The sequence below is a fragment of the Meles meles genome, chromosome 16, assembly GCF_922984935.1.
Source record: "Meles meles chromosome 16, mMelMel3.1 paternal haplotype, whole genome shotgun sequence".
NCBI classification, from domain to species: domain Eukaryota; kingdom Metazoa; phylum Chordata; class Mammalia; order Carnivora; family Mustelidae; genus Meles; species Meles meles.
This window is the reverse complement of record NC_060081.1, coordinates 52,310,000-52,332,474: the sequence shown is the minus strand read 5'-3', so window position 1 is coordinate 52,332,474 and position 22,475 is coordinate 52,310,000. Positions and strand designations below refer to the sequence as shown.

General features: G+C 48.0%; 1 protein-coding gene across 5 annotated transcripts in view; it reads right to left on the bottom strand.

The window, feature by feature from the left end:
- Window positions 1-1,411: 1,411 nt before the first annotated feature.
- Window positions 1,412-22,475, bottom strand: part of RASSF2 (Ras association domain family member 2) — a 36,706-nt gene continuing 15,642 nt past the window's right edge. For 4 of the 5 annotated variants that reach the window (XM_045981279.1, XM_045981280.1, XM_045981281.1 and 1 more), the window contains exons 3-12: window positions 14,311-14,401; window positions 12,147-12,222; window positions 10,073-10,224; window positions 7,747-7,841; window positions 6,667-6,827; window positions 5,769-5,870; window positions 4,821-4,872; window positions 4,246-4,367; window positions 2,641-2,738; window positions 1,412-1,589 (exon numbers count right to left, since the gene is read on the bottom strand). In XM_045981279.1, coding sequence (XP_045837235.1) covers window positions 1,520-1,589; window positions 2,641-2,738; window positions 4,246-4,367; window positions 4,821-4,872; window positions 5,769-5,870; window positions 6,667-6,827; window positions 7,747-7,841; window positions 10,073-10,224; window positions 12,147-12,222; window positions 14,311-14,369 — 987 coding nt within the window. In that variant the 5' untranslated portion in view covers window positions 14,370-14,401 and the 3' untranslated portion in view covers window positions 1,412-1,519. The remainder of the gene's footprint in view (window positions 1,590-2,640; window positions 2,739-4,245; window positions 4,368-4,820; window positions 4,873-5,768; window positions 5,871-6,666; window positions 6,828-7,746; window positions 7,842-10,072; window positions 10,225-12,146; window positions 12,223-14,310; window positions 14,402-22,475) is intronic. The other variant, XM_045981284.1, reaches the window with a different exon arrangement.

Genomic DNA, 22,475 nt, shown 5'->3' with positions numbered 1-22,475 from the left:
CTAACGAGGCTACGGAAGTCACTGAAGGGAACAGGGTGCAGGAGGGGGCAGGAACAGCTCTGCTGCAAGCATCCACCTTCTTTGCAGACATGGATCAGTGGCTCTCCTTCTGCCAACTGCCCGGTTCCCCAAACCTTTCTTGGAGAGGAGAAGAGATGGTGACACCCTCCCCAACAAGGCTGAGACACCTGCTGCTAGGAGCTCCCACCCTTGCCTGGGCGATCCCCTGCTCCCAGCATCTGTCTGTCCCTCTTCAAGCTGTACCAGCCACATTGTTGGCCAGCCCCCTGTGGTCTTCCTGAGAGGAGACACAGGGGACAGACTGTCCTACTCTTTCTCCCCTATTTGGGGTCTGTTCCAAAGATCACCCAGGTGGCTGCTTAGAGCTCTACCCTCCACGTGCACCTGCATAGGGCAGCCCAAAGAGCTTCCCTGAGCCCCACACTCAGTCAGTAGCAGGGTCCTCCTCATGCTTGGAGTCCATCTCCATGCATAAGGTGAGGGCAACTTGCAAGAATCCTGTGGTTGGGAAGAAGAAACCCTTGGCCTTGACCTCAAACACATGGCCTCAGCTCCAAGTGCAGGGAGAGCCCTTGATGATGGGAAATGGGCTGGCCTCCCAGGCACCTGTCACTTCTGCAAGGAGCTTCTATGATTCCCTAAAGAGGGAAACTCTGGCCACCACCCAAGGACAAGGCCAGACCCGGGCCATACTAGCCAATTGGCCACGTATAAGCCCATGAGACCTTTCCTTCGACTCAAGGAGGCGCCAAAGAGTTGGGGTTGGCCTCCACGGCATGGGGTTGGCATGCTGAGGGAGACATCAGTCTCCTCTCGTCTCCTAGGCATGGCCACAGAGGTGAGGACAGAGGCAGAATCCACACAGATCACATACGTCTTTGTTATTTTAAACAAAGTTTCCAGTGTAAAAACTTGTGGGTTTATTGCATCTACGCCACAGATGATTTATCTCTTTCTATCCGACCTTCCCCAAGGGCATGGGGCGTCTATTTTGTTAATTTCCAATGCCCAGTCTTTCTAGACGTACGGGGAGGATCTCCACCAATATATAAATACCCCAAATGGTGAGTTTGCGGAAACCCCTTCCCTTCCAAACAGGCGTGGCTGCTCCCTGGCCCTTGAGGGAAGACATCAATGTCAACCCCTCAGGTGGGTGCTGGTGGCTCGGAATTCAGTTCTGTGTAAATATCAGGTAGGCACGTGGATATGTACCATGTGTGCACACGCGCTTACTAGTGCATGCGTGAGCTCAGTGCATACACACACACACACACACACACACACGTTGGGTCCTTATAACAAAATTCAAAAGTCCTGTGAGTGAGAGAAAGGAGATGAGCATGGGGATCCGAGGATGGGGAGCTGTCTGCTGGCTTCTCCATCCTGCTGTAGGGTCTGTAGCTACACATTTCCATGGAAGGAAGGTTCCCAGCTTCCTGTGCATCTTCTTGTGCCAGTGGTGGCCCCTGTGGCATCTGGATCCCCTCCTTCATGTGGCTCAGATTGTTGCTGGGGTCTCGGCCATCTCTTCCAGCCTCTGCCGGATCATGAGCCGGAGCACAGTATACCTGGGGACAGGAACAGCTGCAATGGGCAGCAGAAAGCAACACATGCTCCCTCTTGATCTTCCCCCACAGCCCGGGTTCCTGGGAGCCCCCGTCAGTCCCTTCACTTCTATCAGTGGCCCAGCCGCCAGCCACCCTGTGTGGCTTGTGTTCATTTCCACACCCAGAGGAGAGGAACTGAGCAGACCCAATCCAAACTAGACAATCGGACTATAGTAGCGTTCAGTAAATGTTAACTGCTTTCGCGCGTTCATCATTGTTAGAGCAAATAGAGCATTGGCGCTATTCTCCGGGGGCGGAAATCAATCAACTGTTCTGCTGTATCCATGGAAAGCTGTCCACTTTACAAATAAACATGGCAAAAAAATTTTTTTAAATCATAAAATTCTCCCCAGAGAAATAGGGTGAAACAGGTGACGGGGATTGGGAGGTACGAACTTCCAGTTATAAAAAGTCACAAGGATGAAAAGTGGAGCATCGGGAATACAGTCAATAAAGTGTCAAAACGTTGGATGGTGACAGATGGGGACTTCACTTATCGTGGTGAGCACTGAATAATGTATGGAACTGTAGCATCGCTACGCCAGATGCCTGAAGCAAATATAACACTGTATGTCAACGACGCTACGATCATAAAATTTAAATAAAAAAAAAATCCTCTCCAGAGAGAAGCTTTACTGGACTTTTCAAGCCAAATGTAATTTCCAGAAGAGAACTGTTGAGAAGGAAGAAGGGTAGGAGGGAACGATTTCAGAGATAGGTAGCTTAGGCTACTTTCCACCGCTAAGACAGCCTTCCTGAAATCCCCAGAACATTTTTCTGTCCCACATCAAAATGAGAAACTGACCCAGGAAGCAGAGAGACCAACACACTTAAGCTTTGCATCCCCATCCGAGATCCACATGTATCACAGGGAGCCCCCCGGAAGAAGGTCCCTGGGACCCAGGCCCACACAGCCGCTCAGCATAGTACCCCAGAGGCACGATCAGAGAGCCGGCTCCCAGAGGCCCCGGGGAGAAGCCCAAGCAGCTGCCCCGGGGCCGGCCACACGTACTTGCGCATCAGTTTCTTGACTTCTCGATCTTCTTCCTCTTGGAGCTTCTGAATGAAGCTTTTTAGGACAGGCATCTCAAACTTTATGTACTGGGCCACCTGGGGAGGAAGAAATCCGTCTGGGGTGCGTGCACGCCCCGTCCCAAACTTATTCCCAATTCCTTTTGGTGTCTGTCTCATGCAAGGCACAATGGGGAGGGAAACCTATTTCTGCACGGATCCAAGATTTCTTAAAGGCTACAGTAGCCAAGCCTTGTTCTTCTCTAGGCTGGCACAGAGTCTGGGGCGACGATCACTCCCTATCCGTGACGCAGATCTTGGACTTCTCATCTCTCGTTCCATGAATCCAGTGCATGACAAGGTGCTATCCAACATGCAAAGCACTCTCTCTTGAGGCAGTGATGCCGAGAACACCTGAACCCCCAAGTCAATAAACCTGTACATTCTGCCCTAATGGGATTCAGGGACCCATGGCTCAGGACAATAATTTGCGTTTGGAGTCTCAAGCAGGCATTCAAATGGGAACTTGTTCCAGAGAGGCCATGGGGGTGAGGGTGCCCCCAGGTGAGCTGAAGTTAAAGAAGCCATCCCCTCTCCTCCACAAGAATCCCCACCCTACTCGATCAACTCTTTTCTATGGGAAAAGCCTGCTCTTGTCGAGTGCTCTAAGACTCGTGACTTGCTTTGGTAGATGGAACATGTGTGGACACGATATAAGGTCCGTTTGAGTGGAGGTTTCAGAGGAGCTTATGAGGTTCAGTCTGGTATCTTGCCCTCCAGGCACCTGACCTGGGAAATGTACCCCACAAAGCCACTACCCCTCACGCTTGGGTCTCGGACTGAGACGTGCCACGTACACCTGAACTCAACCCCAGGCTGTGAGCAGAGCAGGCAGCTACCAACCAGCCTGCGGTGTCCTGAGCAAGAAAGTGAACATTTGCTGTGGCAAGAAGCGAGGATTTGGAGATGTTTGTTACTGTAGCAAAAGCTGACTAACACACAAGATAAGGGAAAATCCCTGCACACAGTTTCAAGTTGCTGAGAGAGGTCTGTAGAAACTTCTCTGCCCTTTACAGTACCCTAGAAAGGTTGAAGACGTTTATTCTTTCTGTGTAAACCACTTTGTGCCAGAACATTCCCTCAACAGTTCCCCTGGGGCACGCCCTCCGCCTAGCCTTGTGCTCATTCTCTCCGCCTCATGACCATTCCTGCTTCAAGAAAACCTGGTATTAAAAGTAATAATAATAAAAGAAAAAAAAGAAAAAGCTAAAAAGTTTTAAAATTTTTTAATCGGAATAAAATGTTTCATTAAAAATAAAATAAATACAATTTAAAAATAAATTTTAAAATTCAAAAAATAAAATAAATGGATTAGAATTAATAAAAATATTTAAATGTTAAAAATCAGAAATTTAAAAATGTTTTAAAGATGGAAAAAAGTAATAAAAAAATAAAAAATAAATTTGAAAGAAAGAAAAGAAAAAACCTGGTATTGAGGAACAGCAGGAAAATGGGACTTGGTCCTTGGCCAGAAAGTCAAGCTGCACGTAACCCAAGCAAATCTCCATCCTCCTGAGGATAGAACGCCCACCAGAAGGGGACTCACGTCATAGGTGATCTCCTGCACCTGGTCCTTCTCCATAAGAAATACTTTGGAGACTTGCTCACACGGTCCCTGGAGGATTCGGACAACCAGAGGGTAATCGGTGTTCTTCAGCTTCTGTTTCTCTGGAACCACACACACAGCCAGGAACAGCCCTGAGTTTGGCCTGAGGCCTTTCTCACCATAAGCAGCGGCCAACTCAGGGGCCCAGATGGCCCAGGCCCCTTAGAAGATATGGCCAGGTACATCAGGAGACTGAATTGTGAATGAACAATTCTGGTTCAAAGCAACCATTCCCTCCCCGCTCTCCCTGACAAAACTACCAGGTTCCAACCCCGCTATAAGAGGCTACATGGGAGGAATCGGTTTCATCTACCTCTCGAGAAAATCCGTTTGCCTTTTAAATAAGCAGTTAGGTTTTAGACCACCTACGGCCTTCCCCAGTGGACTCAGACAGTGACCCCGCCAGCCTCGGGAGCAAACAACATTTGGAACTTTCCAAAGGCCAAACAACAAGCAAATGAGGCCAATTTGAGTGATGTAAACATTTTCAAGTACACTGTGTTTTTCAGACTTACCACCGCTGGTATGGACCACGTACAAAGCAAACTCCTCTGCAGAATTCTCAATCTGAATCAGAAACAAGATATGCTTGAAGAGAGTCCGTATTTACATATCCTACCTCAGAGCCATTCCTTCTGGAACATTGCAAAGCTAAATGGATATTTGGTGCTTCTGAGGGGGAGCCGTTTCTCTCCAGCTCTCAGAAGGGATGAGGAGAGGGGCCGATCACAGTCGATAAGAAGGACTCACCTTTCTGGCACCCTGCCAAGCACTGGGCGACACACTTGGCACGTGTTAACTCATCTCATGTTCCCGACAGGCCCTCAGTGGGGTCCCGTGAACCCTCATTTTACAGAAGATGAAGGAGAAGCACAGGGAGCTTAAGTCACTTTCTCAGCTCCTCCAATCAGCGGGTGATGGCTGGGGATTTGAACCCAGAGGCCACCAGCTGACAGTGGCCTCAGGGAAAAATGGGGATCCCTGTCTCCAAAAGATTTCTTATAAAGGGATCATGTAAAACCTGCAGAGTAACGGGACTTTATGGACTCATGCACTAGAACTTGCACGTGTACTAAAGTTCATTTTTCAGAATACGTTTCCCAAATGTGTTTCAGAAGCCAGTCTGTGCCTGAGCTCTGGGGTCTGTGCCTGGGGCCTGGGGTCTGTGCCTGGGCTCTGGGCTGCTTCTCAGAATTCAGCGGACCAATCTTCTGCCATTTGCCAAACAGGTTCCCTGGTCCTTGGGCTTCGGATTCAGTGGGTCTGCTTCAGGGCTGGGGACTGGGAAGCTGCTTGGCTAACAATCTCCCTTAGGATACTAATGCCACTGAGTAGGAAAACCCAGGCCCCCTCGCCCAGTGCCCCCTGCTTACTGCACACTCTCCACGGTCCCCCTTCCCACCTCGGGGGCACCGCAGGCCCCTGCGCCACCCCTCCAAGGCCGGCCCGCAGAGGAAACTTGCCTTGAATTTGTTGAGCAGCAGCTTTAGGACCTGGGGCGTGGTCATGGTGCTGTTGATGCGGACGTTGGTGACCGAGCCATAGGCTGGCGTGAACACCGATGTCTGTCAATAGAGGGGGCCAGCTCAGGGTGGCAGTGGGGACAAGAGGGGACAAGAACTGGGCCCTAAAACTCAGGTGTCCTGGCCCCGTGACCTGGGGTAAAGGGCACAGTGACAAGGGCACTCACCCCGTGCACCCTGAGAGTCCCCCTCCTCCCCCACCCTGCCCCAGAGAGCTGTGCCTAACTCGGGTTGTCTCCTCCCCACTGTCCCCACAGGAAGCTGGAGAGGTCTGAGCTTGGGAAGGAGGGGGAAGAGACCCAGGTAAGGAAGGCCCTCTTGCCAAAGAAAACACGCACAAGGCCCCTTCCACTGTAACTTCAACACAGGGGGTCTCTGACCCCTCCCATGAGGCACTTGCATCTGGGGCTGGATTAGACCAGGCAGTGGGAAGAAAGGAGGATCAGCTAGCATTGGCAGGGGTGGGGGGTCGGGTAGTGCACGGACACCCCCTGATTTGAGTCCTGCAGCCCTGCCTCAGTGGGTAGCACGCAGCTCACAGAAAAGTGAGACCACCCAGCAGCCGAGAGGCCCATGGTATAGGAAGGGGGTATGTGTGGATTTTCCAGGGAAAATCTGATGTTTGTGGGGTCATCTCACCCACCACCCTATGAGGGGCTCTGATCTGGGGTCCATCATCCCTTCCAGAGCCCGCAGAGCCTGCAGTCCACCCATGACCCAAGACAGAATAGCAAACACTTGGCTTCCACTTGTCTATAGCCTTGAGGTGGCCGCTGCCCTAGAAGAGGCCTTATTCCCTTGGGGTTACCGCCAGCCCCCTTCCCCCCATCCTCTCTACCTTGTGGTTGTAGAAATGGCCATTGATGGAGAAGCGGTGGCGTCTGATTCGCCTCTGGTCACTGGGTGTCCTCACGTTGCCACGGCGACGCACCCCAACATCGCTGCGTGTGCGCATCAGCTGGGGGGTGTCTTCCTGCAGGGGCTTGAGGCCTCTGGAGTCTAAGAGGGAAGGGAGAGATGAGCTCCGTCTGCCCAGCCCGGTCGGTACCAGCCATGGCCTCCCCCTGAAATACGTTTCCTCAAAACAGTATTTCTTGCCAGTGCAAAAACCTATGGTATAGTTTACGGAGAAGCAACACGGTGACAAGATTCAGAGGAGAGACTCGAGGCCAGGTTCCCAGGGCCAAATCCCAGCTCCACCACTGCCGTGTTTCACTAACCCCTCCACGCCTCAGTTCCCTCATCTATAAAATGGGCATACGAATAGCACCCCCATCACGGGGTTGTCGTGAGGGTTTCCTGAATTAGTTCACGCAAAGCACTGAGAATAGTGCTTGGCACAGGAGAAGCACGACATAAGGACCTGACAGTATTTATCAAAATTACAAATGCTCACAGCCTCAGACCTAGACACTCCACTTGAACGAATCCTACAGACATGACAAATGTGTGAAATGACACGTGTCCAGGGCCACTACTGCCGTTTGTCACAGCAAAAGAGTGGAATGACTTCAACGTCCGTCAGCGAGGAGCGATTCAGCTCTCGTTTTCTCCACACAGTGGAACACAGCTGGATAAGAAGGCCGAAGTTCTTGACGGCTTTGTGTGGAACAGTCCTCAAAACAAACCAACAGAAATAGGATGTGCAGAAACAGAAGAGGGGAAGAAAAGAAATGGCTTCCAACCATAAAGGCATGTTGCTGTGTATTTGCTTTTCTCTGTCTAGAATACCTCAGAAAGAATGCCTTCGAGGATTTCTAGGGAGGGAACCACTTATGGTGGGTAGAAGAAATGGGGGAACTTCCGACAGCCTCCTCTGAACACTCATTGGATCTCGAACCACGTGACTTTCATTAATTCCATTTAACAGCATCTAGATCACATCAGTCCTCCCAAAGCGGGACCCTTCCCACCGCACCTGTACCTGTGGGGCTCGGTGTCTGCTGACCCTCGGGCTGGGCATCCGCTTCTGAGATCTGAATGTTGGGCATGGTGAGGGGCTTCAGGATGGTGCTGGGGAGAAAGAACACAAAACGGAGACCAGTTCAGCTCCTGCAGGGGGACCCTCCCTCTCCTGCAAGAGCACTTGGTCTGGGCCGGGCTGGGGAACCAGCACAGCCCGGTGCGGGCGGCCCATGAAGCTGGCCCCGCTCCAGGGCTGAGCACTAGGAGGGGAGGGGGTGTTCTGGAGAAGATGCTCTTTCCCAGCATCTGCCCCAACACAAGCCCCCAGTTCATCAAGTCCAGGATGGAGAACACCAAAGATCAAAATCCAGGTGTTGTCTGCGCTGTTTCTGAGCATGTACAGGTTCTACCGCTTATGCGGAAAACCCTGTAACAACAAGCATTTGCTTCTCCAGACAAGATTCCAGTTCAGAGCCTTTTCTGTTGGAGTAACTCAGAAATTGCTTCTAGCATCTACAAGGAGGAGAAGCAATATGTTGGCTGCCCACGAGGGTCAGAGCAGCACTGGAAGGGCCACTGATGATAGTGTCCTTGGGGTTGCCAGACGGGATGCTCAGCCAAGCTGGACCCCACACAGTCAGCCTGAGCAGAGGCCTGGATAACTGGCAAATGACCCCCTTATAAGCCAAAAAGAGTAACAACTGCAGCTCAGAGATGCATACCCCAAATCAACAGGAGATTTGAGCAGAGAGGAGAACCGTATTTAACCCATTGGGACCATCCCATAGTGAGAAGAGCATGGGCTCCCTGGGATCCAGTAGAGATGGGACTTAGGATCCAGGGATGACAGTTTTAAGGGAAGACAATAAAAACTGAAAATCTGGAAGGACTCCCCACTGTGGTCTAACTCTGGACTTCTGACTGCAGACTGGAGCTGGGGAGGGCTGCTCCCACTGCCCACTCCCTCCCCGCAGCAGAAACGGGTCTCAGCCTCCTTCTTAGCCCAGTGGCCCAGGTATTCGCTTGATTCTAGCTGGCATCGGGGATGACATTCATTACCGTTCCTGACAACCTGCTCAAAAGCCCTGGAGGGTTTCAAGAACCAGACAAGACCAGCTTGATGGTGCAGGGATGGGAGGAGAAACAAGTGTGCGGAGTGGAGGACCCTCCTGCAGGTTCAGCCAAAAATCACACAAACAGCGTTCTCAAAATCCCCTCGTGGAGGAGACGGAATGGAACACAGCCTGGGCGTCATCCGGCTGCGGCCGTGGAAAGGTTTTGGCCCACAGGAAATCCAAGAAGGCAAAAGGGCTGAAATCAAAGTAGAGCGTGAAACCAGCCAAGGAGATGAAGCCAGAGAACCTTGACCAGACATCCCAGCAGCTGATGGACGGGCAACTTCCCTCCTAAAATTCCTCCTAAAATTCCCTGGGAAAGAAAGCACATCAGCTCCAGGGCTTGGCCACCGTGTAGGCATCTCTCAACTTTAGAGAAAGGTGGATTTGGCTGCGGAGTTGAGCAGAATTCCAGTGTGTCCAACAGAGACGGCTTAGGTCCGGTTGAAAACAGAAAACATGTCACCGTGGTTTTGGCTGGGAGGTCAGCACACATCCCCCACACTCTGGCCTCAGGGCAGCACCAGCCAGTTTGGGGATGGAACACGGCCGATCGCTGATACCCAAAACCGAAGTCCCTGAAGGAAGTCCCAGCGGAGAGGGCAGGCCTCAAAACATGGCACTTGGCTACTCAGCTGGCAACAGAGGGAGGGGGCGACCAGTCTTGGGCTTTGCAGACCTTGAGGTGGGAATCCGGAGGAGGGAGCCTCCCAAACTACTGACTGTCACGCTGGCACCCAGCTCCGGGTGTGGCCTGAAGGAAGCAGCCCCCCGCTGGCCTCACAGGAGCGGTTTGGACAAGGTGTGATGTTCCTTTTCTTCTTCCAGGTTCCTCCACCCCAAGCCATGGAAAGCTTTGGAGAGAAGGTTCAAGCCCTTGCTGACTCCAGAGTAGGGTCATTCTATAAGGAGTGGTCCCCATGGGGAGACCCCGGGGCCGGCTGTCCATTAGAAATCTGTAGGCGAGGCCCAGCTCACCACGAGCTACACCCCCTCAGAGACCCAGAAATTCTCTGTGAGGGAGGGCGCACTGCAACCAGGCCTTAGCGTTTCTCCCCTCTGATGTGGTGACAGGCACCTGATCATACATGTGGCCTGATCACACCAACACCTGCTCTTTCCTCCTCCTCCTAAGCCCAGAACAGGTACATAGTGCAGTGGGGAGAATGGGGACCAGGGTCAAGGCTTGCTGGAAGAAGGTGACATTTCTCTGCTCACACTCACCCCTGCGCCCCCAAGTTACAGCCAGAGTGCCAGGAGGAAGAGGACGGCGGGGGGCGAATGCGCTCATTGTCATCCTGCATCTGTAGACGGATGGGCCGTCGCAGTCCCCAGGAGATGTTCAACAGCCCCTCCACGATGAACTCGTCTTCCTCCTGCCCACAAAGCAATTGGCACCGTGAGCCAGCCCTGAAAACCCTGAAGAAGCCAGCAGCACGTCGGGGGACAATGGACAGTGCCCCCGACGCCTCCTGGCTGGGCGCACCCAAGTTATACCCGCAGCCCAGCTCTGAGACACACCCCACCGCAAATGACCCCTGACGCCCCGAAGATGATCTCAAGGTCAACACAAAAGTTGCCTCAAAATCAAGCACATGTGTGTCAATGATAAAAATGGTTTTTGTTTTTTTTTTTTATACTTTAAAGAAAGAAGAAGACATCTCTTAGAGTGAGATGAGCCTTGCGAACAGAAGCCAGAGCCAGATTCTCGAATTAGCTACTTTTCCCTCCCCTACCATGGGAAGATATGTCTTCAGCTAGAACATATGCTTACCAATCTGACCTGCTGGTTGAAGGAGATTTTGCAGTAACATTTCCCCAAGTTTGTTCTATCGAATACTAGCTCCTCTCAGAGATCAACCGTTCCCTTAAATAGGGTGTCAGGCGATCATGAGCTGGAGAGGATATGTTATTCAGATTTCTTACCAGCATAACATCCCAGAGCCTTTAATTAGCTAATGTGCTACATTATGGTTCTCCAAGAGGTGAATAAATCCTCTAAGAATTCCAAATTTATACTCAAGCGTGGTTGACTGCTAACAAGTTAAACATCAGACCCTTCTAAGGGCCTTGATGTGTTTTGTCTCAAAGAACTGAATCTCATTTATTATAATGAGTCTCTATTTAATCATAGAGCATTCTGAGAATTTATTCTATAAGACACACTGCTGAAAAGCTATCCAAGGACCAAAATCTTACAAATGGCTGAGCGACGAGAAGCTTTAAGGGCAGTGCCTAAAAGGGTCAGGCCTTTTAGAGGGTATCAGAAAAACCCACAGCTGTCAGACCTGGGCTACGGCTACATCTTCAGAATGAGCCACATGGGTGAAGAGGACACCCGTCCAACGAACAACTGACCCAGATCCCAGGATCATCCACAGAGAGGAGGGAAGAGCCAAAGACGGCAGGAGAGGAGAACAACTTTCAGGCTGGTGGGCGTCTTCGGGGGGAAGGCTTTATGTAAGAGCAGGTCATATAGAGGGCCTTCTAGCTGGTAAAGCCTGAGGCTAGCATGCCTACTGTTACATAGTATGATTTTAGGATAGGATTTAGCCCACAGTAGGACTTTGCCTACATGGACTGGTTTGAGGGACACAGAAAAGGCCACTGCGTCTCACATACTCTCCCCAACAAGCCTGCCTTTGTAGCTGAAATTCTACCATCTGATATCTGTTTCTGTGGATTGAATCGCCATGGCTTGATGAACTATCAGTCTAGAACACTTGAGTATAAATTACTCCACCTGGCTCCTCCATAACTCACCATCTACCAGATAACAGGCTTTAACGGAAATGGATACGGGATGAGTAAGCTTAGATTCAGGCTGGGGGCTGGGAGAAGCCGGACGGAGAGCAAAGGGCATCCCAGGAAGGCACCCGAGGAAGACCACTGCAGTCATACACAAGGGCCAAGTGTTTCCACGCCAAGCTGACTGATGTGAGCCCAGGTGGGTAAACACAGAGGACTGGGTAAGATTCCTGAATTGCCCAAGAAGAAAGAGCCTGTTTGAGAGCCATGGGAAAGGATCATTTCATGAACGTCCCCTTTGAAAGACCCGCTCTGAAGCAGAGGCTAGCCCAGGCTCACATCCCCACGAATATCTCTGGAACAGAAAAGCTCGTCCTCATTAGAACAAAACGAGCCTGGGATCTCCTTCCAAAGAACTCCAGGGGCTCCCGCTAACATCCTCAATGAGAGGCCACCCCTGGGTGGCGGTAGGAGAGGCAGGGACCCCGAGACCCTGGAGACATGGAGACAGACTCGGCTGGCCCACAGGCTTTCCCTGTGGTCTCCTTACCTCACGGTGTCGGAGCTGCAAATTCTGGCCTTCATAGTACAAATTGTAGGTCTTCAGATGAAGGAGAAGTTCGTTCCTTAGGGCAAGATACAAAAGGTGTGACATTCTCAGCTGAAGCCACTTGTAATGCACCTGTTCCCTCTTTTCTCACCTCCAACCTGGCCTTCAGCTGCCCCAGTCTGGGTGTCTGTGCACACATGCGTACACACACACACACAGCCACCAATCCCATCCCCATCTCCCCCCAGGATCAAGGTCAAGAACAGATCCCACCTAGAACAGATGAGAGCAAGGAACAACTCCAGCAAACCCAGGCTCACAGCTCTGACAACACTCCCCAAACCAAACTCCACACGCAGTCCTTGGTGAGGCGAGATTCAGAGGCAAAAACATGACTAAGTCCATGTACAAGGCTGCACGGGCCCCACTGTCTTTTTTCCTCACCCCTGCTGTGAGGACAGGGCAATCAATACAGGCTTTCGGGAGACTCAGGAACTTCTAGGCTTTGCAGCAAGTTAATAGGGATGGTCTGGACCCACTAACTAATGCTTCAGAGACATGACCTTACAGCGTGTTTAAAAACTCACAAATTCCCATCAATAGCGCAGAGGATGAATAAAGGAAGCTGTAGTCACACGGTGGAATGTTACATAGTAACAAGAATTATGAATGAGCCACGCCCCCCCCACGGATGGGTCTCACAGATGTTATGTTGAGGAAAAGATGCCAGACTCCAAAGGCCACGTATTGTATGATCCCATGTATATAGAGTTCAAAATGGGTGTTAGAATTCTGGATAGCAGTTCACCTTGGGGAGCAGTGACCACAAGGGGGCAGGAGGGGATTCTGGGCCCTGGCAATATTCTGTTCTACAAGCTTTTATCTTTTTATTCTACTCTAAGTGCTTTCAAGTTTATTAAAAAAAAAAAAGAAAGAAAGAAATTGGGGTCGGTGCTTGGCTGGCTCAGTGGGAGGGGTGTGTGACCCTTGATCTCAGGGTCGTGAGTTCAAGCCCCATGTTGGGTATAGAGATTATTTAAATAAATAAACTTAAAAAAATTTTTTTTTCTTAACTTAATCTCCTTAACTTAATCTCCCCCAAAACCCTATATTAGCCTCCTTTGCTGTTAAATCCTGGTTTTCAGATGGCCCCCTGAAAACACAGCTCTACTGAATGAGAGAGAGCAAGGACTTCCCACCTTTGTGATTTGGACGAGCCCTCATCCAACTTGAGAACAATCTATTCTGGTTTTATCTGAAGGTGCTTGCTAGTGCCTGAGGGCCGGGAAGGCAGGGGCGTGAAGACATCGCCCTGTGCGTTTGCCTTCTCTCAGGCAAAAGTTTGGACTCTCTGAATGCCGCCATTCAGTGGAGCGATTTGGGGCCACACCAGAGGTCAGAGCTAGCTTGAAATTCCAAGAAGCTCCCGACAAGTTAAACCTAGAAACATCAGAGTCATTCTATGCAAGCCTAAATAAATTAGTTGAAAAATGTGACTCCAAATAACCTAACGCAAAAGCTGCTTGGGACTTTTGAGCACAGAGATCTAAAATGACTGGCCAGTTGAGGGCCCTGGAGAAATTCCTCGGTGAAGCAATAAGAACGAGCCACAGTTCACACAACTGCGTGTCTGTATGTGGCCAAATATGTGTAAAGGAATTAAAACAATTTGGTCTCGGATGAGTTAAACATTTAGTTCAGATAGAGAGCGTTCAGTATGAGCGAATCCCTGTGCTGGGTAGAAAAATCTATTCTCAAACTTATCATTTGAAAAAGTCCATTTGGGCTCCCATTAGCAAAAAAAATCTGAGATTTGAGTGCATATAAAGCCAAAAGACTGTCTCTTTCTGTTCAGGGGTCACCTGTGTCCATTCTGATCAGACCCCCAGCTGCACAGGGATATGACCCAGCGGAGACTGCCTCAGCGGACGTTAATTCCTCTTTCCAGGACACCATCTGTGTCTTGAAAGTCCCCTTCGCTTCGCTGTCCACCGCCAGCCCCAGGGCTGTGTTTTAATCTAGAGCACCAACCTTGCTGTTCTCCCTACTTCCCACACACACGGGAGCCCCTGCCACTCATGGGCAGAAAAGGCTCTCCTGCCAGAGGCTTCCATCCACGTGGGACTGGCCACTGGGGGCACAACACTAAAGCCAAAAATCTTACTTGGAGATGTATTTATCTTGTCCGCACGGGACGAGGGAGGTTTGGTGACTGTAGTCCATTCTTCTGTTCTCTTTTCATCAGAAGGGGAGACCTATGTTTGAAAAAAGACAGAGGTCAAAGTCAAGTTGGGTTCTTAGGGACGCAGAATTTGGGCCAGGGGAGGGGGCACATGGCTCTCTGTTCCCACCCAGGTCCCCAGCTTGGGCAACCCAATGCTGACCCAGGGCTAGTGAGATACCACACTGCTGGCTGCTGCCTTTGCTTGGCGCAGCATCTGGGGCGGGGGGCGGGGGGAGACACCCAAAGGGGAGATTGACAACCCTTAAAGGGCCCCAGAACAAATGCTCCAGTCACTAAGAATGTTGATGCCCAAGGTGGTCCCAACAAGTCTTCCCTGAAGAGAACTTCACCATACAGAATAGAGATGTGTCTGTCAGGGAAGACTCAAACTCCACTAAGGTACACTAGAGACTGGCCAGCCACCTGAAAATGCCCAGACAGAGCTGGGCGCAATGAATCTAGCATAGACACCTACAATCGCCATTAAAATAGGACAAGGTTAGGGGCGCCTGGGTGGCTCAGTGGGTTAAGCCGCTGCCTTGGGCTCGGGTTATGATCTCAGGGTCCTGGGATCGAGTCCCGCATCAGGCTCTCTGCTCAGCGGGGAGCCTGCCTCCCTCTCTCTCTCTCTCTCTCTCTCTGCCTGCCTGTCTACTTGTGATCTCTCTCTGTCAAATAAATAAAATAAAAAAAAATAGGACAAGGTTAAAGGCAGTTAATTTCCTGGGAAAATGTCAACATGATATGGAAACAAAGGTTACAAAACCATGAGTTCAATTTTGTTTAAAATATATGTAAGCCTAAAATACGTATGTGTATTAATATGAATGGATATAAATATTCAGATATTCAGGTATATATGTCAGGGTTTCTCACTCAGCACTTTTGACATCTGGGCTAAAACATTCTTTGTTGTGCGGACTGTCCTCTGCATTGGAGGGCACTGTTAGCAGCGTCCCAGGCCTCTATGCCTCTACCCACTGGATGCCAGCAACACCATCCAGTCATGACAATCAAAAATTACCCAGTGTCCCCTGGGGGCTAAACTTCCCCCAGTTAAGAATCCCTGGCATGTGTCTATCTGTATATAAAGGAATAAAGGATTGGCTCTCTCTGGGGAATGGCATTACCCCAAAGTTTTTTCCAACATGTTATTATGAGAATTTTCAAACATAAAGATGAAGAAGAAGACAACGAACAGCCATGGATATATGCTTATTCTACCCTTAACATTTGCTGTGGTGACTGGGTGGCTCAGTCAGTTAAGTGTCTGCCTTCAGGTCAGATCATGATCCCAGGCTCCCAGGACGGCGGGAGCCCCACATTGGGCTTCCTGATCAGCGGGAAGTCTGCTTCTCCCGTTCCCTCTGCCCCTCCTCCCCACTTGTGTCCTCTCTCCCATGCTCTTCTCTCTCTCTCAAATAAATAATCTTTAGGGTGCCTGGATGGCTCAGTGGGCTAAGACACTACCTTCAGCTCAGGTCATGATCTCAGGGTCCTGAAATTGAGTTCTGAACTGGGCTCTCTGCTCAGCAGGGAGCCTGCTCCCCCACACCCTGCCTGCCTCTCTGCCTACTTGTAATGCTTTTCTCTGTCAAATAAATAAATAAAATCTTTTAAATAAATAAATAAATAAAAATAATCTTTTAAAAAAATTACTATCCTTATCACACAGGTACCCAGTTATACATTCCTTTATCTATTCAACAATTCATCCTATATTTTCATGCGTTTCAAAGTAAATTATAGACAAAACAAGTTCATAACTTCAGAAGATTGAAATCATACCAAGTATCTTCTCCAACCACAGTGGTATGAAACTAGAAATCAATAGGTGGAAAACTCACAAATATGTGGAAATTGAACAACACCCTCCTGAACAACCAATGGGTCAAAGAGGAAATCAAAATGGAGGTCAAAAATATCTGGAAACAAACAAAAATGGAAATAGAGCATACCAAATGTTATGGGATACAGCAAAAGCGGTTCTAAGAGGGAACTTTATAGCAATAAACACCTACATTAAGAAAAGAGAAAGATACCAAATAAACAACCTCATGGAACTAGAAAAAGAATAAACTAAGCCCCAAATTAGAAGAAGGAAGGAAATAACAAAGATGAGAGCAGAAATAAACGAGAGACCAGAAAAACAACAGAAAAGATAAGTGAAACTAAGCTGGTTTTTAGAAAAGATGAACAAAATTGACAAACCTTTTGCTAGACTGAGAAAACCTCAAATAAACAGAATTAGATATGAAAAGGAGACATTACAACTGACACCAGAGAAATGCAAATCATCTTCAGAGACTACTAGGAACAATTATATGCCAATAAATTGGACAACGTAGAAAAAATGGATACATTCCTAGAAACATATATGTACCAAGATTGAATCATGAAGAAAAAGAAAATCTGAAGAGACCAATAATGAGTAAGATTGAATTAATAATCAAAAACTTCCCAGGTTTTGAAAAGAAAAGCAAAGCCTGGGACCAGATGGTCTCACTGGTGAATTCTACCAAATGTTTAAAGAAGAATCAATACCCAATCCTTCTCAAACTCTCCCAGAGAACCAAAAAGGAGGGAACATTCCCAAACTCATTTTATGAGGCCAGCGTTACCCTGATACCCTCACAGCCAGGTAAAGATACCACCAGAAAAAGAAAACTACCTAAAGAAAGACTGTAAATGTAAAGATTCTCAACTACTAACAAAGCAAATTCAACAATACATGAAAAAGATCATACAACATGATCAAGTTGGATTTATATTGGAACCATCCAATACAAGGATGGTTCCACACATGGAAATCATATATGAACACCTCAACAGATGCAAAAAAAGCACTTGATAAAATTCAACATCCTTTCATGACAAAAACTCCAACCAATTATATACCTCAGATATAGAAGTATATCTGTATATCAGTATAGAAGGAATATACCTCAACATAATAGAAGACAGACATGACAAGCCCACAGCTAACATCGTACTCAACAGTGAAAAACTGAAAGCTTTTCTTCTGCAACCAGGAGTAAGACAAGGGTGTCCACTTTCACCACTCCTATTCAACACAGTACTGAAAATCCTTGCCAAACTCTTCAAGCAATAAAAATAAATAAAAGGGGGCGCCTGGGTGGCTCAGTGGGTTAAGCCTCTGCCTTCAGCTCAGGTCATGATCCCAGGGTCCTGGGATCAAGCCCCGCATCGAGCCCTGCATCGGGCGCTCTGCTCCACAGGGAGCCTGCTTCCTCCTCTCTCTCTGCCTGCCTCTCTGCCTAGTTGTGATTTCTCTCTGTCAAATAAATAAAAAATATAAATATAAATAAATAAATAAAAGGCATTCAAGTCAAAAAGGAAGAAGTAAAATTGTCTCTGTTTGCATAATATGATCTTATACATAGAGTATCCTAAGGACACCATGGGGCCCCTGGGTGGCTCAGTCAGTTAAGCGTCAACTCTTGATTTTGGCTCAAGTCATGATCTCAGGGTTTTGAGATTGAGCCCTGAGTTGGGCTCTGCACTCAGTGGGGAGTCTGCTTCTCTTCCTCTCTCTCTGTCTCTCCCCTGACTCATACACACTCACTCTCTAAAATAAATAAATCTTTTTTTAAGAATCTTAAGGATTTTTCCAAAAAACTGTTAGACTTAATCAATGAATTTGGTAAAGTTGCAGCATACAAAAGCAGCATACAAATATAGTTGTGTTTCTGTACACTAACAGCAACTAACAGTTTCTATGCACTAAATCTCTCTGAAAAAGAGATTTAAAATTCCCATTTACAATAGCATCAAAAAATATAATTCTTAGGAATAAATTAACCAAGTGTGTGATAGATCTTCACACTAAAATCTGAATGATACTGATGAAAGAAATTGAAAAAAAAAATACAAATAAATGGAAAGATATCCCATGTTCATGGATCAGAAGAATATTGTTAAAATGTCCATACTATCCAAAGCCACCTCTTGATCAACAGAATCCTTATCAAAATTCCAATGGCATTTTCACAGAAACAGAAAAAATAATCCTGAAATCTATAGGGAACAAACAAAATAACTCAAATAGCCAAAGCAATCCTCAGAAAGAACAAAGCTGGAGGCATCACGCTTCCTGAATTCAAACTGTACTACAAAGCTATAGCAATCAAAACAGCATCGTGCTGGCACATAAACAAATGGAACAGAATTAAGAGCCCAGAAATAGGGCGCCTGGGTGGCTCAGTGGGTTGAGCCGCTGCCTTCGGCTCAGGTCATGATCTCAGGGTCCTGGGATCGAGTCCCGCGTCGGGCTCTCTGCTCAGCAGGGAGCCTGCTTCCCTCTCTCTCTCTCTGCCTGCCTCTCTATCTACTTGTGATCTCTCTCTCTGTCAAATAAATAAATAAATAATCTTTAAAAAAAAAAAAAAAGAGCCCAGAAATAAACCCATGCATGTGGAATTAATATTTGAGAAGGGAGCCAAGAATATTCAATGAGGGAAGAATGGTGTCTTCAATGAATGTTGGAAAAATTGGAAACTCACATGCAGAAGAATGACATTAAACCCCTATCTTATACCAATCACAAAAATTAACTTGAGGGGCACCTGGCTGGCTCAGCCAGGACAGCATGCAACTCTTGAGGTCATGAGTTCAAGCCCCATGTTGGGTGTGGAGGCTATTTTTTTAAAAAATTAACTTGAAATGAGTTAGACTAAATGTAAGACGTGAAACTGTGAAACTCTAAAGAAGAAAACAGAAATAAAGTTCCTTGGCACTGGTCTTGGCAACAATTTTTGGGATATGACACCCAAATCATGAACAACAAAAGTAGAAATAAGTAAGTGGGACTACATTAAACTAAAAAGCTTCTGTACAGCAAAGGAAACAAAGAGCAAGATGGAAAGGCCACCTACAGAATGGGAGAAAATATTTGCAAACCATGAATCTGGTAAAGGGTTACTATGCAAAATACACAAGGAACACAGAGAACTCAATAGCAAAAGAAACCAAATAATCCAATTAATAAATGGGCAGGGGACCTAATAGACATTTTCCCAAAGAAGACATACAAGCGAACAACAGCACATGAAAAGATGCTCAATAGCCCGTTGTTTAGGGAAAAGCACGTCAAAATCACAATATCACCTCATTTGTGTTAGAATGGCTAGGTATCAAAAAGACATGAGACAACAAGTGTCCAGGATGTGGAAGGATAGGGCGGCTTGTGCACCACTGGTGGCAACGTAAAATGGTGCAGCCAATGTAAACAACAGTACGGCAGTTCCTCAAAGAGTTAAAAATAGAATTACCATATGATCCAGCAGTTGCACTTCCGGTATATACCCAAAAGAACTGAAAGCAAGATCTTGAAGAGATATTTATACATCCACATAAACAGCAGCATTAAACACAACAGCTGAAAGATAAAGCACTCAAGTGACCATCAACTTATGAATGGATTAGCAATTCGTGTTAGACACATACCATGGAATATTCTGTAGCCTTAAAAAAGAAGGGGATTCTGACACGTGCTGCAACATGGAAGAACCTTGAGGACATTCAGCCAAGTGAAATAAGCCAGCAACCAAAGGACAAATACTGTGTCATGCCATTAATAGGAAGTCTCCAAAGTAGTCAACATCACAGAAACATAAGGAAGAAATTTGGTTGCCCAGGCTGGGGAGGAGTGGGATGAGTGTCTAAAGAATAGAGTTTCAGTTTTGCAACACTAAGCATTGCGTGGATGGATGGTGGTGTTGCTAGGGCAACAATGGGAATGTCCTTAATGCCATTGAACTATGCACTTAAAAATGATGAAGTTGATACATTTCATGTGTATTTCACCATGATATAAAAGAGAATGGAAGAGGGAGGCAGAAAAGCCAGTGTGATGGTGATACAATGTGAAAAGGACACAATCTGTTGTTGTTGGCTTTGAAGCTAAGGAAGAGGGCCACAAATCCTCTAGAAGCTGAAAAGGATGAGCAAATGAATTTTTCCCTAGGTCCTCTAGAACACAGTCTTGCTGATACCTTGATTTTAGCCCAGTGAGACCCTGTAGGTACTGACCTAAAAAACCCTAAGACCATAAATTTGTGTCGTTTTAAGCTGTTATATGTTGGTACTTTGTTAAAGGAGTCACAGGAGACAAATACAAGAGACCCCCTAATAAAGGGGGCATCAAGGGGGAGGGGAGTTATGGACATTGGGGAGGGTATGTGCTATGGTGAGTGCTGGGAAGTGTATAAACCTGGCGATTCACAGACCTGTACCCCTGGGGATAAAAATACATTATATGTTTATAAAATAAGAAATAAATAAAGGGGGCATCAGTGCAGGGAGGGGAGTTGAAGGGCTGAGTTTCATTCTGAAAACTCAGTTCCCAACTGTGTACCCAAAAGTGGTATCCTATGAACACAGTCATTCTCTCTAAGTTCTAAATTTTAATTTCTTGATTTTTCCTAAATGGAAAAAAAAATCATAAAAATTGGAGTTCATGGGTGCCTGGGTGGCTCCGTGGGTTAAGCGTCCAACTCTTGATCTCAGCTCAGGTTTTGTTTTTGTTTCTGCTTTCAAAACTTATTTATTTTACGGAAGGAGCAAGAGAGAGCTCACACAAACAGGAAAGAAGGGCAAAGGGAGAGGGAGAGAAAGCTTCAAGCAGACTCCACGCTGATCAGGGAGCCCGACATGGGGCTCGATCCCAAAACCCTGAGATCATGACCGGAGCTGAAACCAAGAGTCAGAAACCAAGAGTCAGATACCTAACCAACTGTGCCACCCAGGCGCCCGTCCCAGGAGCTTTCTGAAGGAAGCGGTGTCTAGGCTGAGGCCTCGGGGATGAGAAGGAACTGGCAGAAGTTTAGGGCAGAGTGGTCCAGACGGAAGCCACACGCACCCCAGAGCTGTGCAAGATGGAGGAGGGGAGTGCGTCTGGGACCTTGACCATGTCAAGGAGTTCAAGGTGCCACGGGAGGTGTGGTAGGCTGAATAATGGACCCAAAGGTACCCAGGTCCTAATGTAGGGAGCCTGTGAACGTTACCTTGCACAGTACAGGGAACCCCCCCAGTGTGATTAAATTAAGGTTCTTGGAATGGGGAGACCATCCTAGGTTACCTGGGTGGGCCCTGAACGTAGTTACACGTGTCCTTATAAGAGAAGCAGAGAGAGCTTCTGGAACACCAACCCCAGCAGACAGACAGAGAGACGGGAAGGTACTAAGCTGGATGAGGATGGAGAAAGGGGCCGCGAGGCTTGCCGAGTCAGAATAGTCAAGCAAATGATTTCCCCGCCCCCCCCGCCCCCCAGAGCCCTCCTGACATCTGTGTTTGGGCCGGATGAAACCCATTTCAGATCTCTGGCCTCCAGAATGTGAAAGAGTAAATTTGTCGTTTTCAACCACCCCATCTAGGATGGTGTTTACAGCCACCCTCAGGAGAACAGGGGAGAGTGTGATCGGACTTGAATGTTGGAACAATTGCCCCACGCAGTCTACTTTGAGAAAGGATTGTGGCAGAGAACAGAGGCAGGGGGACTGACCCGGGGAAGGGGGCGATGGAGGCAGATTCACCGCGCCTATAGGATTTAAAGAGGCAGAGGGAAAAGAAGTGATACACCAGTAAAAAGATTTGGAAAAGGGTCCAAGGCCAGAGTCACCGTGGGGATAAAGGCAGAGTCAGGATGATGCAGGGCTGGGGGTGGTGTCACATTCGCATGTGGCAAGCTGAGGAACAAGGGTTGACTTTGACACAGGCCCACGGAACCCTTTGGGGCAGACAACAACAGGCATAGTCAGGTCTGAGGCCCAGGAAGGCAACCACATGGAGCTCCCAGAGAGGGAGGTCTGGAACGCACGGAGGGCTCTGATGCACCCAGTAGGTCAGCTATGGGCAGAGAAAAAGGAGTCTCTCTAAGAGACGGAGGGAGACATGTTGCCCCGGAATACAAGAGAATAAGATGCCTTGCAAAGGAGGCTGGTCGGCAGAGCCAGAAGCTGGTGGTAGAAGCCCAAAGAAGAAAGCCCAGAGCAGCTTCGGGGCAGTCATGAGGGACCTCAACCAGAGCCCATTCTGCAGCTTTCCTGGTGTAGAAATCAGATTAGCGGTGCCTAGCCGTCCACAGA